The sequence below is a fragment of the Temnothorax americanus genome, unplaced genomic scaffold (assembly GCF_048541705.1).
Source record: "Temnothorax americanus isolate GAGA-0224 unplaced genomic scaffold, ASM4854170v1 Scaffold44, whole genome shotgun sequence".
Taxonomy (NCBI): domain Eukaryota; kingdom Metazoa; phylum Arthropoda; class Insecta; order Hymenoptera; family Formicidae; genus Temnothorax; species Temnothorax americanus.
The window spans coordinates 352724-373855 of NW_027509591.1; the positions used below are offsets into that span (position 1 = coordinate 352724).

Here is a 21132-nt window from a genome sequence, read left to right on the forward strand (position 1 = left end):
GATTATATGTTAATTATAAGTATTAATAACTGTTTCGTATTCCACATCCTTTACATCGACGTCGAGGCATATTATTTCGTATCTCATATTATTTGTATTTATTTCGTGTCAACCGTTATACCTTAGGATTGTGTCGAGTCATAACATCGCGTCAACGATCATTTTGAAGATAATCGGGGGGCTCCGACAATTCCCGGAACCTTCCGATAATCTTGGCTACATATACCTCCCCGAACGGGAGGATCGGACACTCTCAATTCCGTCATCGCCTCTAAATATTGGTCTCCAGCACAATACGAAGCACCGTTTTCCCGAATCAGTAACGAGATCAATATACGCAATTAAACGAGAGTCGAGAAGTAAGAGAAGTCGCAATCATTTAAAAACCAATCCAAGCTGCCTGCTTTCCACGCGAGCGTGACCGCATCATTAATAATTAGAGGCACGTGCCTCGCCTCGCGTCGACCGAGGAGCTGCCCGGGACTATACGCAAGGAACTCAACATTTTGGTCCTTCGAGCCGGATCCGGCGAAAGCATACGAAAACTGGGGCAACGGAGTTGCGCCCAGCGACGGAGAAACGGCGGATCCAATATCTGCAAACGGTCACGATTCCGTTGGACTTGGAGCGGCAGCTGAGACCAGAGACGGCTGAGTCGCTGGAACGTGAGACAATCGCACCGGTGATCAATCGGCGACCTTGCGTGAACGGAAGACGAGGACACTGCTGAGTCGCCGAGGAGGACGGAGTCCGTGTCGGCGAGCCGGCAGCGATCCAGGAAGCGAGGGACGAGCGTGCCGAGTCGCCGGGGAGTGGAGCTCCGTCGGCGATCAATCGGAGATCTCGGAGAGGCAACGGGGGCGATGGACTGTCAGCCGTGAGCAGCGGAAGCATCCGGGGAGCGGTCAATCGGCAGTCAAGGTAGGAACTCACGTTCTATTCATCGCCAATCCGTTAGCTAGTCGTTCGATAAAAAGTAAAACATGGAGCAAAACGCGGGTCGGATCTCAGCGCTGAAGAGAAAACGCGAGTTTATAAAGGCGGCATGTGCGCGCATTCGAACGTACGCAGAATCGGTGAAGCTATTAACGCCCGAAACAATCGCGAATTTAGAAGTAAGAAGGGAAAGATTGTCGAGTTATTGATCGGATTACAATAATTTGCAAGCCGAAATAGAGTCTCTCTGCGAAGACGAGGGAGACGATCGCGTGTCGTTTGAGGAAGCGTTTTACGAGCTGACCGCCGAATTACGCTGCGCGATCACTAATTATAACCGCACGATAGCCGGGGGTCAAGCCATGATATCCACGTCGATCGCGCCTCCGGCCGGCGTAAGCAACTCCGCAAGCAACGTACGGTTGCCGAAGTTAGATTTGCCGAATTTTACGGGCAAATACGAGGAATGGTTTCCATTCTACGAGATGTTCAACTCGATCATAAACGACAATCACGCGATAAGTAACCTTCAGAAGTTTCAATATCTGAGGGCATCGGTGACGGGCGAGGCGGCCAACGTGATTCAATCGTTAGAGTTATCTGAGCAAAATTATTTGGTGGCCTGGAATGCCTTAATACATCGTTACGATAATAAACGCGCTATCGTGCACACGCATTTGCGTGCTCTATTTGAATTGCCGAGCATCGCGAAAGAAAACGCCTTCGAACTGCGTCGGGTGGCGGACAGTGTCGTCAAGCATGTACAGGCCTTGAGCGCGTTACGTTGCCCCACCGAGCATTGGGATGAGATGTTAATTTATCTAATCTCGTCTAAATTCGATCCGATCACTACGAGAGAATGGCACGCATCGCTGAGCGGGACGGAATTACCCACATACGGGCAGTTCGTGGATTTCTTAGAAAAAAGGTGCCAATTGTTAGAATCAGTAAATAAAGGCGCGGTGGCGCAGACCAACGGAAGACGTTTAGCGGCTCATGCCGCTACCACCGCTCCCGCGTGCAGCTATTGCCACGGGGAGCATCCCATTTATTATTGCCGTGAATTTATTAAGTTGTCCGTCCCACAGCGGCTCGCTGAAATTCGAAAACGGAAATTATGTGTGAACTGTCTACGCGGAACGAATCACGCGGCTCGGAATTGTAATTCGGGTTCGTGTAAAAAATGCGGCGATAAACACAATTCCCTGCTTCATTTTCCTTCGAAATCTAACGATAATTCCACGAAAACAAAAACAAGGAACGCGTCGGCTCGAGACGATGCCGAGGAGACGACGGTTATGACTCATTCGTCGACTTCTCATAATACCGGTGTATTGCTTTCGACGGCGGTTGTGTACATTGTCGATGCCAGCGGAACAAAGCATCCGTGCCGCGTTCTATTAGATAGCGGCTCACAGGCTAACTTTATAGCGCGATCTTATGCCGAAAGGTTGCAATTGAGGGCAAATCCGAGTAACATAAAAATAATAGGAATTAACGGTACAACCAGCAGCGCGAGCGAGGTCGTTGTAATAAAGTTACATTCACGATTGAACGAATTCGCCGCGACAATAGAATGCATAATAACGGATCGCATAACCGAGCGTCTCCCGGTGTCGTCAATTGACAGAACGGAAATACGGATACCGCCGACCATCAAATTAGCTGATCCAGATTTTCACCGAAGCTCGGACATAGACGTGTTGGTGGGTGCCGAATTGTTTTGGCAGTTGATTTGCGTGGGGCAATTAAGAGCCTCCCACGCGCACCCTACGTTACAGAAAACGCACTTTGGCTGGGTTCTCGCCGGTCGTTTCGGCGGCGAGACGCGTAAGACGCGCGCCCGCGAGATAGGAGCGTTCTGCGCGTCGATAACCGAGTCAGAATTGCAGAATCAGTTAGCGAGGTTTTGGCAATTGGAGGAGAGCTGCCGGCCTCGCGACTCGTATTCGAGCGTGGAACGTTTTTGCGAGAAACATTTCCGCGACAACACGACCAGAGATGATCAAGGTCGGGTGATAGTTACGCTACCAATAAAGGAGGATAAAATAAGAAAGCTGGGCGATACGCGCGACGTGGCCCTGCGACGATTTTACGCTCTAGAAAAACGACTAGATCGCGATCCGATTTTGAAGTCGCAATATAGCAATTTATCCACGAATACTTGTCGCTCGGGCACATGAAATGGATAGATAGCGTGAATGACGATGACGAAGATTTGCCGGCGTGTTACCTGCCCCATCACTGCGTGCTAAAACCTTCAAACGAAACCACTAAGTTGAGGGTGGTCTTCGATGCTTCGTGCGAGAGTTCAACCGGAGTATCGCTGAACGACGCGCTTATGGTTGGCTCGACGGCACAGCAGGACTTATTCTCTATCATTCTGCGATTTCGTACGCTCGCGTTCGTTTTTTCGGCGGACATTGTCAAAATGTATCGCCAGATACTAATCAATCCGAAACAAACTAAATTGCAGCGTATATTCTGGCGAGACCACGCCGGCCTGATCTTACGAATAGGCGAATTATTAACAGTAACATACGGAACGGCAGCCGCCGCGCATCTAGCAATCAAAACTCTTGAATACTTAGCGGAGACCTACACGAAACAGTTTCCCGTAGGAGCGGAGCATATAATGCGCGATTTTTACGTTGACGACATGCTATCGGGCGCCGATACGCTCGAGGAAGCACTAAAAATAAAGAGCGAGGTCGTGGAAATTTTGAGTCGCGGCGCGTTTCAGTTAAGCAAATGGTCCTCGAATCATGTGGCTCTGTTAGGTGAAGATCAAAACAAACATAACGCCGATGTTCAAATCGACAGGGAATCGACGTCGCGCGTCCTCGGAATTGTTTGGAACCCGTCTACGGATACATTCCGTTTCGCAATTGAGAAGCCGGCAAACACGAATAAGATAACGAAACGCATAATATTATCGGAAATCGCGAAGCTGTTCGATCCGTTAGGCTTACTCGGCCCGGTCATCATATTACCGAAAATATTGCTCCAAGAGATTTGGCAATTGAAGCTGCGATGGGACGAATCCATCCCGCGGGATTTGCATACAAGGTGGTCCGCGTTTAAAGAGCAATTGACCGCGCTGAATGAATTGAGAATACCGCGATTCATCAAGGGACGCGGCGAGCATTCGCGATTTCAGATACACGGATTTTGCGACGCCAGCCAGCGAGCGTATGGCGCGTGCTTATATATTCGGAGGCAAATCGGGGAGAATGAATTTCGCGTCGACCTGTGGTGTTCAAAGACTAGAGTCGCGCCTCTGAAAACGATTTCCATTCCTCGGCTGGAGCTTTGCGCGGCGCTATTGCTGGCGCAATTATGGGACAAGGCGCGATCTTCTGTCGAGGTGGGAGAGGCGCAGTCCTTTTTATGGTCGGATGCTACAATAGCATTGCGGTGGATTTCGTCGTGCTCGAGGAAATGGTCGGTATTTGTTGCAAATCGCGTCGGCGAAATACAACGGCTAACACGCGCTTCGGACTGGCGGCACTTGCCGTCAGCGCAGAATCCCGCCGATTTGTTGTCTCGAGGTATCTACCCGCATGAGATTCGGAGTTCGGCATTGTGGTGGCACGGCCCCGAGTTTTTGAGGGAGAGCGAGGCCGCGTGGCCAAGGGATAATCCATACATCTCCGAATCTGAGATGCCCGAGATGCGAAGGACCGTTGCCGTCGCTGTCGCGGCAACGGCGAATCCGTTCGTGGAGCTGGCGCACAGATGCTCCAGCTTAAACAAATTGTGCAGGATCATGGCCTATTGCCTGCGATTTCTCAAACCGCATTTTCACCCGCACAGAGAAGCAGGCACTCGTGTCTCACACGAAGAAATCCGCACCGCGCTCGACTGCTTATGCAGGAACGTCCAGAGAGACGCGTTTTCCAGCGAAATCCACCAATTAGAAAGGGGGGTCTCGCTTACTTCCTCCAGTTCTTTGACTTCGTTAGCGCCATTTTTGGACGAGCGGGGATTGATCCGCGTCGGGGGGAGACTGGGAAATTCCGAATTGTCGTACGGTGCCCGCCACCCGATCCTACTTCCAAAAAATCATCGGCTTACTTATCTTATAATAGAACGAGAGCACAGGCGTAACCTTCACGCGGGATTGCAGGGCACCATAGCCGCGGTGCGACAGAGCTTCTGGCCGTTTTCCGTGCGCTCCGTAACGCGGAAGATTATTCGACAGTGCGTCGCCTGTTTCCGATGTCGTCCCGTTACATCTGAGGCAAAAATGGGAGTGCTGCCCCCGCCTCGTGTAACACCGTCTCGGCCATTCTCAAATTGCGGAGTTGATTACGCAGGCCCGTTTATCGTGCGAGAAGGCAAGCGTCGAAATGCTCGTAATAGCAAGGCATACGTTTGCGTCTTTGTGTGCCTCGCCACAAAGGCAGTACACTTAGAAGTAGTTAGCGATTTAACGACCAAAGCATTTCTGGCTGCCTTCAAGCGCTTTATTTCGCGTCGAGGAAGCCCGGCTTCCATGCATTCCGACAACGGTACTAATTTCAAGGGCGCCTCCCGCCAACTGTCGGAATTATATGAATTCTATAGGTCAGATAAAAATGAAGACAAAATAAAACAATTTTGCTGCGATCTAGGGATGTCTTGGCAATTCATACCGCCCGGAGCCCCGCACTTCGGCGGGTTATGGGAGGCCGCGGTAACGTCCGCGAAATATCATTTGCAGCGTATCGCGGGCGACTCGCATCTCACTTTCGAGGAATTGCAAACGACACTGTGCGAAATAGAGGCAATACTCAATTCGCGTCCGTTAACACCGCTGAGCTCTGATCCGAACGACTTATCGTATATTACGCCGGGACATTTTTTGATTGGCGATGTCTTGAACGGTTTTCCTTGCCGAGATTTGACCGACATCAACGAAAACAGATTGGTGCGCTGGCAAAGAATCGAACAGCTCCGCCAGCACTTTTGGAGTCGCTGGAGCCGCGAATACTTGAATCAGTTACAGCAGCGGCATAAATGGGCTACCAGCAAGGGCGAGCAATTGAAGGTCGGGCAGATGGTGCTAATCATACAACCTGGTGTGCCGCCTCTGCAATGGATTTTGGGCCGCGTCACTGAGACGCATCCTGGTTCCGACGGCACCGCTCGATCGGCAACAGTGGCCACAACCAAGGGATCAATTGTCCGGCCGCTGGCCAGACTAGCGATCTTGCCGCTAGAAAATTCGAGTCAATAAATTTCGCACTCGCGATTGAAATAAAGAATTGAGAAACTTTATCCATATCCCTGACTAGGCTGAGAGCCGCTAATGTTCTTGACAAGTAAACGTTTGACTAATATTGTATCTGACAAATTTCATTATTTATTTATACTAATTGAATTATTGCCTGTGCACGTTCATTCAATTTATTATGTTTAATCTATTATCATTTCATTTGTATTATATTTATTCCTGTAGTCATGCTACTGATAGAATCATATTATTTGACCATGTATTATATTCGTACTCAGATGTATTATTCGTAATTTAAGATTGTAAGACAAGGTCTTCCAAGGCGGGCGGTGTTTCGTATTCCACATCCTTTACATCGACGTCTAGGCATATTATTTCGTATCTCATATTATTTGTATTTATTTCGTGTCAACCGTTATACCTTAGGATTGTGTCGAGTCATAACATCGCGTCAACGATCATTTTGAAGATAATCGGGGGGCTCCGACAATTCCCGGAACCTTCCGATAATCTTGGCTACATATACCTCCCCGAACGGGAGGATCGGACACTCTCAATTCTGTCATCGCCTCTAAATATTGGTCTCCAGCACAATACGAAGCACCGTTTTCCCGAATCAGTAACGAGATCAATATACGCAATTAAACGAGAGTCGAGAAGTAAGAGAAGTCGCAATCATTTAAAAACCAATCCAAGCTGCCTGCTTTCCACGCGAGCGTGACCGCATCATTAATAATTAGAGGCACGTGCCTCGCCTCGCGTCGACCGAGGAGCTGCCCGGGACTATACGCAAGGAACTCAACAATAACACTGTACAACACCCTATAATTTCTCAAGTTTTTTAACTGGAGGTGATTCAGCTCATTGTCAGACTCCTGAGTAATATGACATATGTAATTCACTCATCAGGTGACCCATTTCTTTTAGTTATACTTGATAGCAAAAATTATGGCAAAGAGTCTGGCCAGTTTTCCTATGGCGGGATGCCCCCGGAGATATCGGGCTGATTTTTACACATAAAGTACCTTATGATCCAACACTAAATTACCGTTCATACTAGCTTCTAGAACAATGTGATTCCGTAGTTATGACGTCAAATTAAAAAATAAAAAAGTTTTTTTCTCCGGAATGGGAAAAGCTAGGACCTTAAGAAAAATATGGGTAGTAGGATATCTTAGGAAGGTTTAAACGAGTATGGTTTAATTTGATTCCGACATCTATAGGGTGTCAAAAAAAATATTTTATTTTTTAAAACAATATTTTTTTAACACTTGGTAGAGATACCACCGAATACCACTATCATATTTTATATATACAACATCACTACTTACCCATGTATAATATATATTTTACTTTTACTCGAGATGATCGTAACGGTACAACATGGTTAAAAATACATAAAAGTAAAAATATCTCTTTTTTTACACTTGAGTTACAATGAGTTAGATCTTTGATTTTTCTTTTCGATTTAATTTTACTATTTTTTTATTTAATTTATATTTTACGATACTTTTTTTTTTTTTAAATTGTAAGTGGCACTCACTTTCTTCAAAAAAACTGTGCAAATCAGAAATTTGTACATTGCTTCCTCATTATTACAGATCGCTACCATTGCTCCTATTTTATTTTGCTCACAAAACTCCTTTATGAGAAAGCTTGTATTTTATTTGATGCATAATTATTTATTAGTTTGGCTTCCTCATAGAGGAAGCTTTATGAGCAAAATAAAATAGGAGCAATGGTAGCGTTCTGTAATAATGAGGAAGCAATGTGCAAGTTTCTAATTTGCACATTTTTTTAAATTTTATATTTAACTTTTTTATGAATCAAAAAAGGGTCAGCAAGGGTCACAAGTGAGGTTTTACAATTGACGAATGTCAAATCGATGTTGACTTTGGGAGTTCAGGCTACATGGTCCATATATGGACTTCACATATGGATCCTTGATCGCGTATAAAGCTGGATTTAATCAATTAAATTGTAAAGAATTATATATAAAATAGGGGTAGAAAAAACTAAAAAATGTAATAAAATTAGAAATGCCCCGATATATTAAAATTTGCGGAAGTTAAAACTACCACAGACATTTCTCAAAAAATTATGGACCTTTGACCGCATGTAAAGCTGGGTCTAATCAACCAAATCTTAAAGAATTATATATGAAATAGAGGTAGAAAACACTGAAGCATATAATAGAATTATATATAGTCCGATATCTCAAAATTGGCGGAAGTTAGAACAACCACGAACATTTCTCAAAAAATTCAAAATTTTATAAAGAAAGAATATTTTTACCGATTATCGCCAAATTCAATACCAACCTTCTTTTAATAATACTCTATATAAAATTACATGTATAACTTATACATGTAACTTTTTAAGCAAAAATCGGTAACTCCTTCATCAATCCTCACCAAATTCAATACCTTCCTTAAATGATATTATATATATATCAAATAACTTACATATTTTTTAAGCAAAAATAGGTAACCCTTTCACCAATCCTCGCAATATTCAAAACAACCTTCCTTCAATAAAATTATTGGGGACTTTGGGGAATACAAATAAGTCTCCGCCGTTTTCCAATAAATGACTGTAGCGGTAAGTGCTGGTCGAAATAAATAGATCGTAGACGTCATACAATAAGCTTAGGCATTTGTAAACATAACGCCATCGAAATATTAGTCAATTTGTGTCTGCATCATAAAGTTATTCTCGATTGAAAATGTCAGCTTACGAGTCAAATTCTCGTCATTTGCGGGAGGTTTTAATTTTCTGCTTCAATATGAAGAAATCTGCGGCTGAGGCTCATCAAATGCTCTCAAATACGTATGGTGATGCCGCTATTAGTAAAAGAACGTATCGAGAGTAGTTTCAACGCTTCAAGAACGGTGATTTTAACGTCGAAGACCGGCATGGCGGTGGAAGGAAGGTTTTCGAAGATGCAGAAAACCGACTGAAACAATCACAGGCGATCGGTATCAAAAGCAATTGATGCGTTTGAGCCGAGCACTGAAAAACAAACGGCCGCAATACAACGATAGACACGATAAAGTGATTTTGCAGTATGACAATGCTCAACCCCATGTCGCAAAGCCCGTCAAAACATATTTGAAAACGTTGAAATGGGAAATCCTACCCCACCCGCCGTATTCTCCAGACGTTGCTCCCTCTGACTATCACTTGTTTCGATCAATGACGCACGGCCTGTCTGAGCAGCACTTCATATTATATGAAGATACCAAAAATTGGGTCGATTTGTGGATGCCTCAAAAGATGAAGCGTTCTTCCGACGCGGTATCCATATGCTGCCAGAAAGATGGGAAAAAGTAGTGGCTAGCGATGGACAATACTTTGAATAAAACATAAAGTACTGTCCTTTCACAATAAACGCCTAATTTTTTATAAAAAACAGCGGAGACTTATTTGTACTCCCAAGTACATCTTATACACTTTTTAAACAGAAATTGGTAATCCCTTCACCGATCCTCGTCAAATTCAATAACAATCTTTCTTTAAAATGATACTCTATCCATCAAATAACTTAGGGTAGACCAAGACGAATCGGATCAATATAAGTTTTAAGACAGTTTTCGTTAGTGTTTTGTTTCAAACAAGCTGTTTCATCGTGTTAAATAGTAATCCGATTCGCCTCGGTCTACCCTATATATTTTTTAGGCAGAAACCCTTTCACCAATCTTCGCGAAATTTAAAACCACCTTTTTTTAATGATACGTTTTATATATAAGATTACATGTGTGTGTATGTGTATAACACGTACACTTTTTAGGCTAAAATCGGTAACCCCTTCACCGATCATTGCCAAATTCAGCACCAACCTACCTTTAATGATACTCTATCCATAAAAAAAAATTAAGCTCGATATCTCAAAATTGGCGGCTACGTCAACTGTCACTATTATTTAGCGAAAAACTGTTAGTTGGCGTAGTTCTACGTGTTTGCGGCACAGTTGTTACTGTGCCCGTGTTTTAGATAGCTAAATCGGTAACCTTTTTATTATTAGCAATTTTTCTAATTCTATTATATTCTTCAGTTTTTTCTATCTCTATTTCATATATAATTCTTTAAAATTTAGTTAATCAGTTCTTGAGTTATAGAAATTTCGGTAAATTTGGCACACACATACACACATACATACATACGGACATTTTATAAAATTACGATTTTCCGACGTTTTAGAACATATTCTGAACACATTGGCATTAAAAACTAAAAAAACAATTTTTTCTTTGGTCTTTTCTACCCCTAATTCATATATGATTTTTTAAAATTTAGTTGATTAGACGTAGCTTTATATACGTTGAAGGTCCATATATGAAGTTTATGAAAACAAAGCTTCCTCTATGAGGAAGTAAAAGGATATTTTTTTTTTTTTTTTTTAACCATGTACTGCCACGATCATCTCGATATGTATAAACCATATAGTATAATCCATATCTAAAAAAAAGATATAAAGTCGATACTGGAATCTATCGAAGTTTATTGTTGTCGCTTCTCCGCGATGCCGATTGGTTCTTTCGCTGCGTTTACTTCATTTGGAGCTGTTATCATATATTTTGACAGTTGAATCAAGGAGTTAGGAGTTAATAGTGTAATAGTAATAGCATAATGTTAAAGCTAAATAGCGCGCGAAGCGCGCGTCTGTGGTGTCTAGTTTTTCAAAAAATGAATAAAATCTTTAAATTGCGCCATATGCATATGTATTACCTCAATAATGATTTTTGCACTTTTAAAATATTAAACCCAAGTAATACATATCTTTGTATTCTTATTTAAAGATCTTTCTATTTTAACTCAAGTGTGATAGTAGCTTTAATTCTCCTTAGAAGAATAATATCATAAAATTGTGTTACCTTACGCCTTCAGGCGAGGGCGGCAAACTTCACACTTGTCTGAAAAACGCTACTTTCGCCCCTTGGTGCACAATATACTATAAAGTAATGTGTTGAAGTATTTCTATATTTTGTCACAACTTTTTCACTCCCGGACCGCTCCGGGACGTGTGCCGGATCAAAAGGAGTAAGGAGAGCGGGATGACGGGCCTCTCCGACGATTCCCTCGCACCTCTGACACTTCGCGAAACGAATTTACCGTTGGGCGCCAGACGCGTCAACGCGCGTCCGCGAAATCGCGAAAGAAAACCAACACGAGACGCAAAGCGAGACGTGCGGATGTGCGAGGAATTGGCTAGCTCGTCCTAAGGGCTGGGGCGGGGGTGATGAAGGGCGGCGCGATATTCGGCGGGGTGACACGCCATAAATAAGGTTCCGAACTCAGACAATTAATAAATCAAAATAACATTTATTCGTTAGAAATTCACGCGTGAACCAATAAAAGCCGAGTCGGCTTCGGTCGGTCAGACAAATCATATCATCAGTCGCGCGAGCGTCAGAAATGAAACAAATGAAGTAGTAATAGCGCGGACACCAGGATAAACTAGGAACTGCGTTATCGCATAGTAACGCGCAGAAGGCGCAGCGATTATCTCAGAACAGTATGACAAAACTTACGATTAATAGGGAACATCAACCGTAAACGCGAAATAATCACGGAAATAGAAAATAAGATCACGCAGGAAAGATCGCGAAAGGGCGATACCTCACGCTTGGAGCGCGTGAACGCAACGCCGGGAGTCGCGCGAGAATTCTGTCGCCAATTATCTTAAGCCTAACGCAATTATGAATCGTGGCGTAAGCTACGTCCCCACGTAATGAGGATCGAACGCAACACAATAACGCGAGATCAATTTCGGCGCGATCGCAAGGAGACGCGAAATACTATAACAAACGCGAAAATACGAACTTAATCTAACGCGAGAAATGACCAAAGGTAGCGCCAGTCATTCGGGCAAAGACAATACTGCCCTCAGTGATTTCCGAACGCGAAAACGGGACGCCGAGGCAATCGGCGTAGCGCGAAATACCGGAAGAAACGCGAGGAACATGTGCGGGATTACCGCGAGCAATAATAACACGCGATCACACGGCCGATTAACGCGAATGATGTGCCGACGCATGCGAAACTCCGCAAGAGCGATGTTTGGTAATTTGATACGCCGGGAATACGGAAGGCGTGAGGCCCAACCACGAGCGCGGACATTATGCGAAACGGACGCGCAGTAACAGATTTCGCTACGAATCTATCGCGATCTCCAGAGGCTCGCAATCGCGTCTTTACCTCAATTCCGCGGCCACGATACCATCCCGAGGCCCTTCGCTCTCGCTGTCAATCGCCATTCGATACGCGGTCTCAAGGGACCGCACGCGTCGCGATATTACAACGTTATCCCGGACGAGAGCGTGCACCGGAGGGCGGCGTCGTGGCGTTACATTTTGCGATTAATTACTGCGGGCAACCTCACCGATGTGATGTCTCCTCGTAGGGCTCCTCGCCGTCACCTCGTACGGAGGATCGTCGCAGCGCAACAGATTTTCCCGACTCGGGGCGGCTATCGCGTAGTTTAAGAAAACGTTGACTCGCCGACGGACGACCAGAGTGTCTCGCTAGATTCGCTCGATAACGGAATCGATGCGGCACCCCCTTCCGTAGGGGCGTGCCAACCAATCGAGAGCGAGCTTGCAAGCTCGCGCGATATTCTAACGCAGGATCGTCGTAAGGTGGATCCATCGGGGGCGCGCAACGGTCCTTCGGCGGCGTAGCGACTTCTTCAATTTGTCCCTGGGCAGCGGACTGGACTTTGTTCTGGCCGGTGTGCCTCCGGTTGCCCTCGGGGCGGTCATCAGTCACCCCGCGGGCCGGTATTCCGTGGAGGCAGATTGCTGAGGCCGGGTTTTCCCCGGTACCCGGGGCCCCGCTATCGGTGGCCTTGTCCATCGCTGCCCCTTTCGCCGCACGCCTGCCGCGTTGCTCTCGCCGCCCGTGATCCCTGTAGTTTCCGCTCTCGCCACCCCTCCTCGGTCCTTGGTCCTCCCGGACCCCTTTCGCTATCGGTACTCCCTCGAAGATTCGCCGTGGTGTGGGTGAGGCGCCGCGCGCATTATAATTACACATGAAAATAAAAGAATATTCAAAACGCGGAAACGATATCGACTCTTTGGCCTCTGGAGATCTCGTCATCGCCTCTCTGGCTCGTCCCTGGGCGCAAATTTCCGCGCCTTGTGACGACGGCGGGGCGCTGCCACGAAGCGGCGGGCCGCAACGTCACAATTTATATTGTAATTATTAATATAATATTCTAAATTAATTATATATATTTATTGCTTTTAAATATTTAAAAATCTACCAACGCCAAGATTTTTTAATTAAAACTTTTAAAACTGTTAAATTATTTATTTTTAATTCTTATTTTCTTTAAATAAATGTTTCATTTTGTATTAATTTTTATATATCACTTAAATTGGGTAAAGTAACACAATTTTATGATATTATTCCTCTAAGGAGAATTAAAGCTACTATCATTTGAGTTGGAATAAGAAGATCCTTAAATAAGAATACAAAGATATACATCACTTGAGTTTAATATTTTAAAAGTGCAAAAGTTATTTTTGAGATAATATACATATGTAATTGGCGTAATTTAAAGATTTCATACATTTTATTTTTTTTTAAATACATATCACTTGGGTTGAGTTAGCTGACACAATTTTCTGATTTACTAATTTTGTTAAAAAGAAATAAAACTACTACCACTTAGGTTCGATTTTTGGATTTATATTTTACTTGAGATGATCGCAGCGGTTAAAACATGGTTAAAAACATTTTTAAAAAACCAAAAATATCCTTTTTTTGAAGAAATTGAGTGCCACTTTACAATTTTAAAAGTATCGTAAAATTTAAATTAATAAAAAAATACTAAAATTAAATTTTAAAAAATCAAAGGACCTAACTCATTGTAACTCAAGTGTAAGAAAAGATATTTTTAATTTTTTGTATTTTTAACCATGTTGTACCGCTACGGTCATTTCGAGTGAAATATATATTATGCATGGGTAAGTAGTAATGTTGTATATAAAATATGATAGTGGTATCTCTCTACCGGGTGTTAAAAAAAATTGTTTTAAAAATTAAAATATTTTTTTAAACACCCTATAGATGTCGGAATCAAATTAAACCATACTTGTTTAAACCTTCCTAAGGTATCCTACTACCCATATTTTTTTTAAGGTCCTAGTTTTTCTTGTTTTAGAGAAAAAAGACTTTGATTTTTTAATTTGACCTTATAACTCCGGAATCACATTGTTCTAGAAGCTAGTATAAACGGTAATTTAGTGTTGGATCATGAGGTACTTTATGCGTGAAAATCAGCCCGATATCGCTGGGAGCATTCCGCTATAGGAAAACCGGCCAGACTCTTTCATATTTTTGTTATTTAACTTTTTATATTGATGAAATCATATTATATATCAATATAATCAAATACTTTTTTAGATTTATTTTTATTCAATAAATTTTTAATTTTTAGGTATTTTTTCCTATTTTATACTACAAAAAATGTAATGTCTTTTAAAGCAAGAGCTGAATCATCCTTCGTCAAAAAATTGACAAATGGTCAAATTTTTGAAAATTTTTTGTACTGTAATTATCTAACATTAACGTAATTTATAATAATAAAATTATCTAGCATTAAAGTACTTATTAAGAAATCTTGCAGATTTACCTTCTCAATACTGTAACTTTGTGTGTATGAAGATGATGATCACGAGGTAGCTGGACTAGAAGTTCCATACTTCCGGTCAGCATATCTGCCGGGGTATCCTCGGTCACAGTAAGAACCATTCTGGATGGCCTCTCCTCCCTGTTCCTGAAACAATATGTTATTCAATTAAAACTTTTAACGGATAAAAATTAATTGTGTTTTTATGGTAATATTATCGAGCTATTATATCACATTGTATATAGGACTATAGTTTATAACGCCGATTCCGAACGGCTATATTTTTTTTAGAAAAGTGTTCAATGGCAAGAATACTTTTGGTGGTTTGCCATTGCCTTCCGAGAGCTAGGAGAACGAGCAAATATAATTTTTCTAGCTCTACCGGGAATCGAACCCGGGACCTTGTTGGTTCAATATACCAGTGCGCTGTCTACTAGGCCACGCTCGTCCTCAGATATAGTTTTTAGTAAATAATATAAATTAAAATTGAAATGTATCTAATAATTTAATCTATATAATTTAAAACTAATTTTATTTTTGTAAAATTGTTTGCAAAAATAGTTTTAAAAAATATTAATATATCAATTAATCAATCAATCAATCATTCAATTTATAATAATTTACATTGATTACATTGTCTACATGAAAAAGATTCGTAAGCATAATGTAAATAATACACAAACAAATCCATGTAGATTTAATCTTAAAATTTACAGCACAATATATCCTAGCTGTTTTCCATTTTCATGCACGCGTCTATAATGTCCATTTCTACCCCAATGTCGATTAACTTTCTAATTCTTAATTATAACTAGAAAATGATAAAAAGTAAGTTATACCGCAATAAATTAATGTTAATCTGTATTCATAGAACTAAACATAAAAGGGTTGAATTTTTAAAATTTTAATCTTTATTCACACAGCGCGCGTCAAAAGGAGCATGCGTTCAATTGGCGGAACGCGCATTGATCTTATATATTTAGAAGTCTTTGGTTTCAACGCGTGCATGGAAACTGGATTATAAGATATATAGAGTATATATCTCGGATTAGTTCGAGCCCCTGTAATAAGCCTTGTGTCCAGTTGTCCACGATATTAGAAATCCGAGATCTCGGACGGAGAAAACATTGACCAATCATATTTAAACAATTCGGCAATTGACCAATGCGATTGGTTAATATTCTTTCTCCGTCCGAAATCTCGGGGCGATTTCTAACGTCGTAGACACAAAAGGCTTTTCATTCCGCGATCCACGCAAAATTTATTTACGCGTCCGAACGTCAATTTATAATTACATAGACTTTGTCTCTTTTTTACGAGATTCGCCACTTTAATGTCCATTTCTATCAACGTATAGATTAATTAATTTTAATCTCAATTTAGCTTATCCTTTATCTTTTTTTAGTTCTAAAAATTAGAAAGAGTTAAAAAGTAACCGAGATTAAAGTTAATCTACATATTTGTAGAAATCAGAACTAAACGTTTGCTCTTTCCCAACGAATAACATTTCGCGTTCGTACATATGTCTCATTGCGTAATAGATTTTAAATTATCTAGTGTTGCGCGCGTTTATTTTCCCGTTGATAAAACACGCTCGCCTTCCCGCGGATCGGATTGGCCCGAGCTTCCGGATCGAATCGAATTTATCGAACGCGCGATCGCGCGATCACGCGTTTCATGTCCATTTCTACCTACGCGAATCAATTTCAATCTCAATTTAACTAACACTTTATCCTTCTTCTAATTTCTAAGAACTAAAAAGGAATAAAAAATAAGTTAAATTGAGATTAAAGTTAATCCGCGTCGACAGAAATAGACCATCGCGGCATCGGGTAGACGCGCGCCAGCATCTGCCCCTGCCCGGCCGCGCGGGCCGCGCGCGCCGCGCGATCCGCGGCATCCGCGCGCGCGAAACGTCAAGTTGGCAACGGCGGTCAGCGTACTATTCCACACCATTCGCCGTTGGCGGTAATTATTTACAAAGAGACCCCACCTGCCGATGACCTTGATCTTGACATATGTTGTCAAGGTCACCCTCCTGAGTGACCTTCAGAAGTTTTTAGCCGGCGGTCGCTATTCGATAAAAAATTATTAACAAAAAAATTTGGAAAATATAGCAGCTATTTTGAGTATTGGAAGGCATAAACGACTAATATTACGCTTTTTTTTAAAGCAGAGAATACTTTATTTTGCAAGAAAGTCGCTGCTTTACCAATTAAAGCAGTAAATTGTTGATAAATTGAGGTCTTTTTGTTAAAGCAGAAAATACTTTATTTTGCAAAAAAAATCGCTGCTTTACCAAAACACAACATTTAAAGCAGTAAATCGTACCTATGTAGATTAGTGACACGCTTTAAAAGTATTTAAGTGTTTAAAGCGCGTCAACTAACCTATATATGCACCTATATATACTATATTTTCCAAACTTTTTTTGTTAATAACTTTTTAATAAATAGCGAGCGACGGCTAAAACCTTCTGAAGGTTACTCGGGGTCATGACCTTGACAACATATATCAAGGTCATTGAAATCGGTGCAATCGCCAAACTTTTTTTTGTTAATAATTTTTTAATAAAAAGCGACCGCCGGCTAAAAACTTCTGAAGGTCACTCAGGAGGGTGACCTTGACAACATATGTCAAGGTCAAGGTCATTGGCGAGTGGGGTCTTTTTGTAAATAATTACCCCGTTGACTTCCGGCCGTGTGGTGTGTGCGATACGGCTGGCCAGGTGCGCGGGGACGACTCGTTTTTACCGCGTTCGAGAGAAACCTTGTGCCGTGCGCGTCGAACGGCGGTGTCGGACGCCGTCGGACGGAGATCGTCGCGTTATCCTGGTTATGAGATTGCCGCGGCGCGGAAGACACGCCGTGCGGTTGCGTTGAACGCGCTAACCGGAACGCCGCGATCGGCGTCGACGGGCATATAGCCTCTCGCGGCCCGACGTCGGGATTCCGGTGCGAACACCGCGCGCACACGGTCCATCCGTCGTCCCGTGCCACTTGGCGTGCATCGCGCGCGTGAGAGAGCGCGACAGCGAAGAGGACGGGAGAAAAAGTGAAAGAGAGAGAGAGGGAGAGAGCGTTGTCCGTGCGTCCGCGGCGTGTCGAGAAGGCTGAGGGCTGAGGAAGAAGACAAGGAGGACGAGAAGAGGAAAAAATAAAGAAAATCGTCGCGATCGCGGCCGACGATCGGTCGCGATGCCGCTTCTACGCAAACAGCCGTTCCAGCGGCTTCACGTCTCCTCGGACTTCAGGGACGACGACGAGTAATCAGACACAATACGATACACATTTAATAACTTTATTTTTTATTTCCATCTTTGAGTAATATCATAAAAAAATAAAATATGTATATACATAAAGACTTGTTAGTATAAAAATGTATGGTACGTTCCGGACGCCAGCGCAAATTTATTTTCGGTAAAAGCGGCTGTTCAAAAGGGTTTCAGTGTGACACTTGATAAGAAGCAAGTTTGTATACGCTTTGTAAACGATCAAGGCATTCGCGCCACGGGTCACCTTTCGATGGAAAGATTATATCAAGAGAACACGGTAGTGTCTCGCGCCAAGTACACGGAGCGAGACCGACCGTGACTCTTTTACGCGACGCGACAATTTGCGAGTACTCGAGAAGTTGTGTATTGAACTTGAAGGTTACAAAGCCCAAAGAACAAGTCAACTTAGCAAGTAGTACCGACATGTTGCAAGTATTCCACGAACGGTTAGCCTATCAAAACAAACGCCATGTCAAAGACGTCTTAAAGTGCATGAACATTAATGTGACTAGTACGGACGAAAATTTTTGTGATGGTTGCGCATTGGGACAAATGCATCGCCTGCCGTTTGGAAATCGTCCAAGTCAGTCAGAAAATGTCGGCGAATTGATTCATGCAGATGTAAACGGGCCCATGTCAACTGTTTCCTTAGGAAGATCAAGATATTTTGTCTGCTTCAAGGATGACTTTAGCAAGTTTCAGCGAATCTTCTCATTAACAAAGAAGAGTGAAGTATGCGGAGTATTAAAACAGTTCCTGAATGAAGTTAAAACCAATGGTCATGTTGTGAAACGGCTCCGATGCGACGGCGGAAAGGAGTTTGACAATAAGGATGTCTCTACTCTGCTCAGCAAAAATGGAATTGAACAATTAGTAACCCCAGCGTATACGCCGCAGCAAAATGGATCGGCAGCGCGTTCTATGTTAAATCCAAGTAAATTACCGAGATTTTTGTGGGTAGAGGCATGCAATACAGCTACCTATATATTAAATCATACTGGAAAAACTAGAATTAATAAAAAATTGCCGTACAAATTGTGGTTTGGAAAGGAACTTAAAAGCTTAAATCACCTAAAAATTTTTGGTACAGAATGCTACGTATACGTCCAGAAACAGTTTCGATCCAAGTTCGAGAATAAAGCACTAAAAGTACATGTAGTCGGTTACGTTAATGAACAAGATGGATATCGAATCTGGATTCCTTCACAGAATAAAATTATATGCACGCATGACGTTCGTTTTAAACCAGAAGTCGTTTGCAACAAGAGCAATGATGTGGTTAAAGTACCTGTCGAGTATAAGCATTCTTCGAGTCAAACTGAAATGCAGAGCGAAATAAAAAACACCGGAGACACGGAAGAAATATCTGACGAGGATGCCTCTGTATTCAGCGAAGAATTAGAAGATAAAACCTCTTTTTCCAGTAGCAAGCGTACAAGAAAGAGACCAGGATGGATGACAAGCGGAGAATATGTATCTCTTGCGCAAGATACAAGCCTTCCAAGATCGTACCACGAAGCAATTGAGTCGGAAGTCGAAAGTCTTGGCTAGCAGCTATGAAGGACGAATTGGACTTCTTAGCTGAAAACAAAACGTTTCAATAGACTGCGACAGGGCATTGGATGCAGAAGCTTGGAGAAAATGTTGTGAACAAAAATCTTCCGCATCAAGATGGCGCGACCAATAAGCGCACGTTTCTACGCGTCATCTTTGTAGGTTTAGTTTACTAACTAGAGTCCACTTTCTTGGTTTGGTTAGCTAGCTATTGTCCTGCTGTCACGTAACAAAAACTAAAATTTTCATATATATCAAAGACAATACGAGTAAGGGTATATACGTGTAAAATTCTATGCCACTTGAAACGGTCTTCCTTAAATAAATATACTCAGTTTACATATTGAAGCTTGCCTATCTGATTTTTGCTACATAATCCACAACACTTGCAAAGTACATAGGTGAACTTTCTATGCACGCGTGAAAAGTTATAAACCCATGTGGTATCACGTCTTGCTTGGAAAGTGTATGCGTGGAGGCAGTAGGTTTCGTCCTCCGCAGAGGGAGGAATAATTTCCCGAAGTTGGGACTACGCGTACTTTATTGCTCACATCAAAAACAACTTATGTGTAAAACTTTAGGTCGATCGGGAGCAGGGGTCATTCGGAAATACACCCAAACCCAACCTATTTCAATCCAATTGTTGGGAAAGATTTTTACATAGATTTTTACCAAGAGAGCCGCAGAAAATATCAACATTCGGAAAAGGCCCTATTCTGAATAATTAACTACAATTTATTTCCAATTTTCTAAAAAGCGATCAAGCAAATGTTATTTGCCTAGGAAAATAGCATTTGAACACAAATAAACGGGCAGAAGCCATTTGACCAGGCGGATAGCATTTGCCTAAAAAGCTATTTTCGTAAAATAACGATTTGCCTACGACATATATATATATAGTATATATATATATAGACAACTATATATATATATATATATATATATATAGTTATATATAGTTACATAAAGTTATATATACATATAACTATATATAGGGAATAATCTGGTTTTCGACGACTCAGATCGGACCATATTTGCTCAGATCAAACCATATCTGTGATTGAATTTTATCGAAACAGTCCAGATCTGACTGTATTTGTTTAGATATAACCATAGTCGAATGTGATCCAAATTACATTACATCTGATCATATCTGTCCAGATATAAGTCAAACTGAGGTTGTGTTTGATCGAAAACTGTTCAGGTCTGACGCTATCTGGCCACACACATGTTTCAAACTATATTAATAGATTAAATGTTTGACGATATTCGTTACTATAAACATGAAGTCTCCCGTAGCCCTCGGCGGGGGAACAGGTGGATCGTAGAAAGGGAGTTAAAGAGTGTCGGAAAAAAGTGTTATAAGGGAGAAGGAAGGTAGAGGAAGAAAAGTAGGAGTGAAAAAAGCCGAAAGGAGGTGGAGTAAGTGGAAGCGAGGTGGAAAGTAAAGCGGGATGGCAGAAATCTGTTGGAGATGAGGAGGCCCGAAAGAGAGGTTATGTTGACGGTGGACTT

The 21132-nt window shown here is 42.2% G+C and overlaps 1 protein-coding gene across 21 annotated transcripts in view; it reads right to left on the reverse strand.

Moving 5' to 3' along the window:
* The window catches only part of LOC143903155 (uncharacterized), a 368826-nt gene that overhangs the window by 176168 nt on the left and 171526 nt on the right, over nt 1-21132 (reverse strand). For all 21 annotated transcript variants that reach the window (XR_013258624.1, XM_077416615.1, XM_077416616.1 and 18 more), the window contains one exon: nt 14793-14936. Coding sequence is in view for 20 of the 21 variants with exons in the window: in XM_077416615.1 (XP_077272741.1) it covers nt 14793-14936 (144 nt within the window). In the remaining variant the exon portion in view is untranslated. The remainder of the gene's footprint in view (nt 1-14792; nt 14937-21132) is intronic.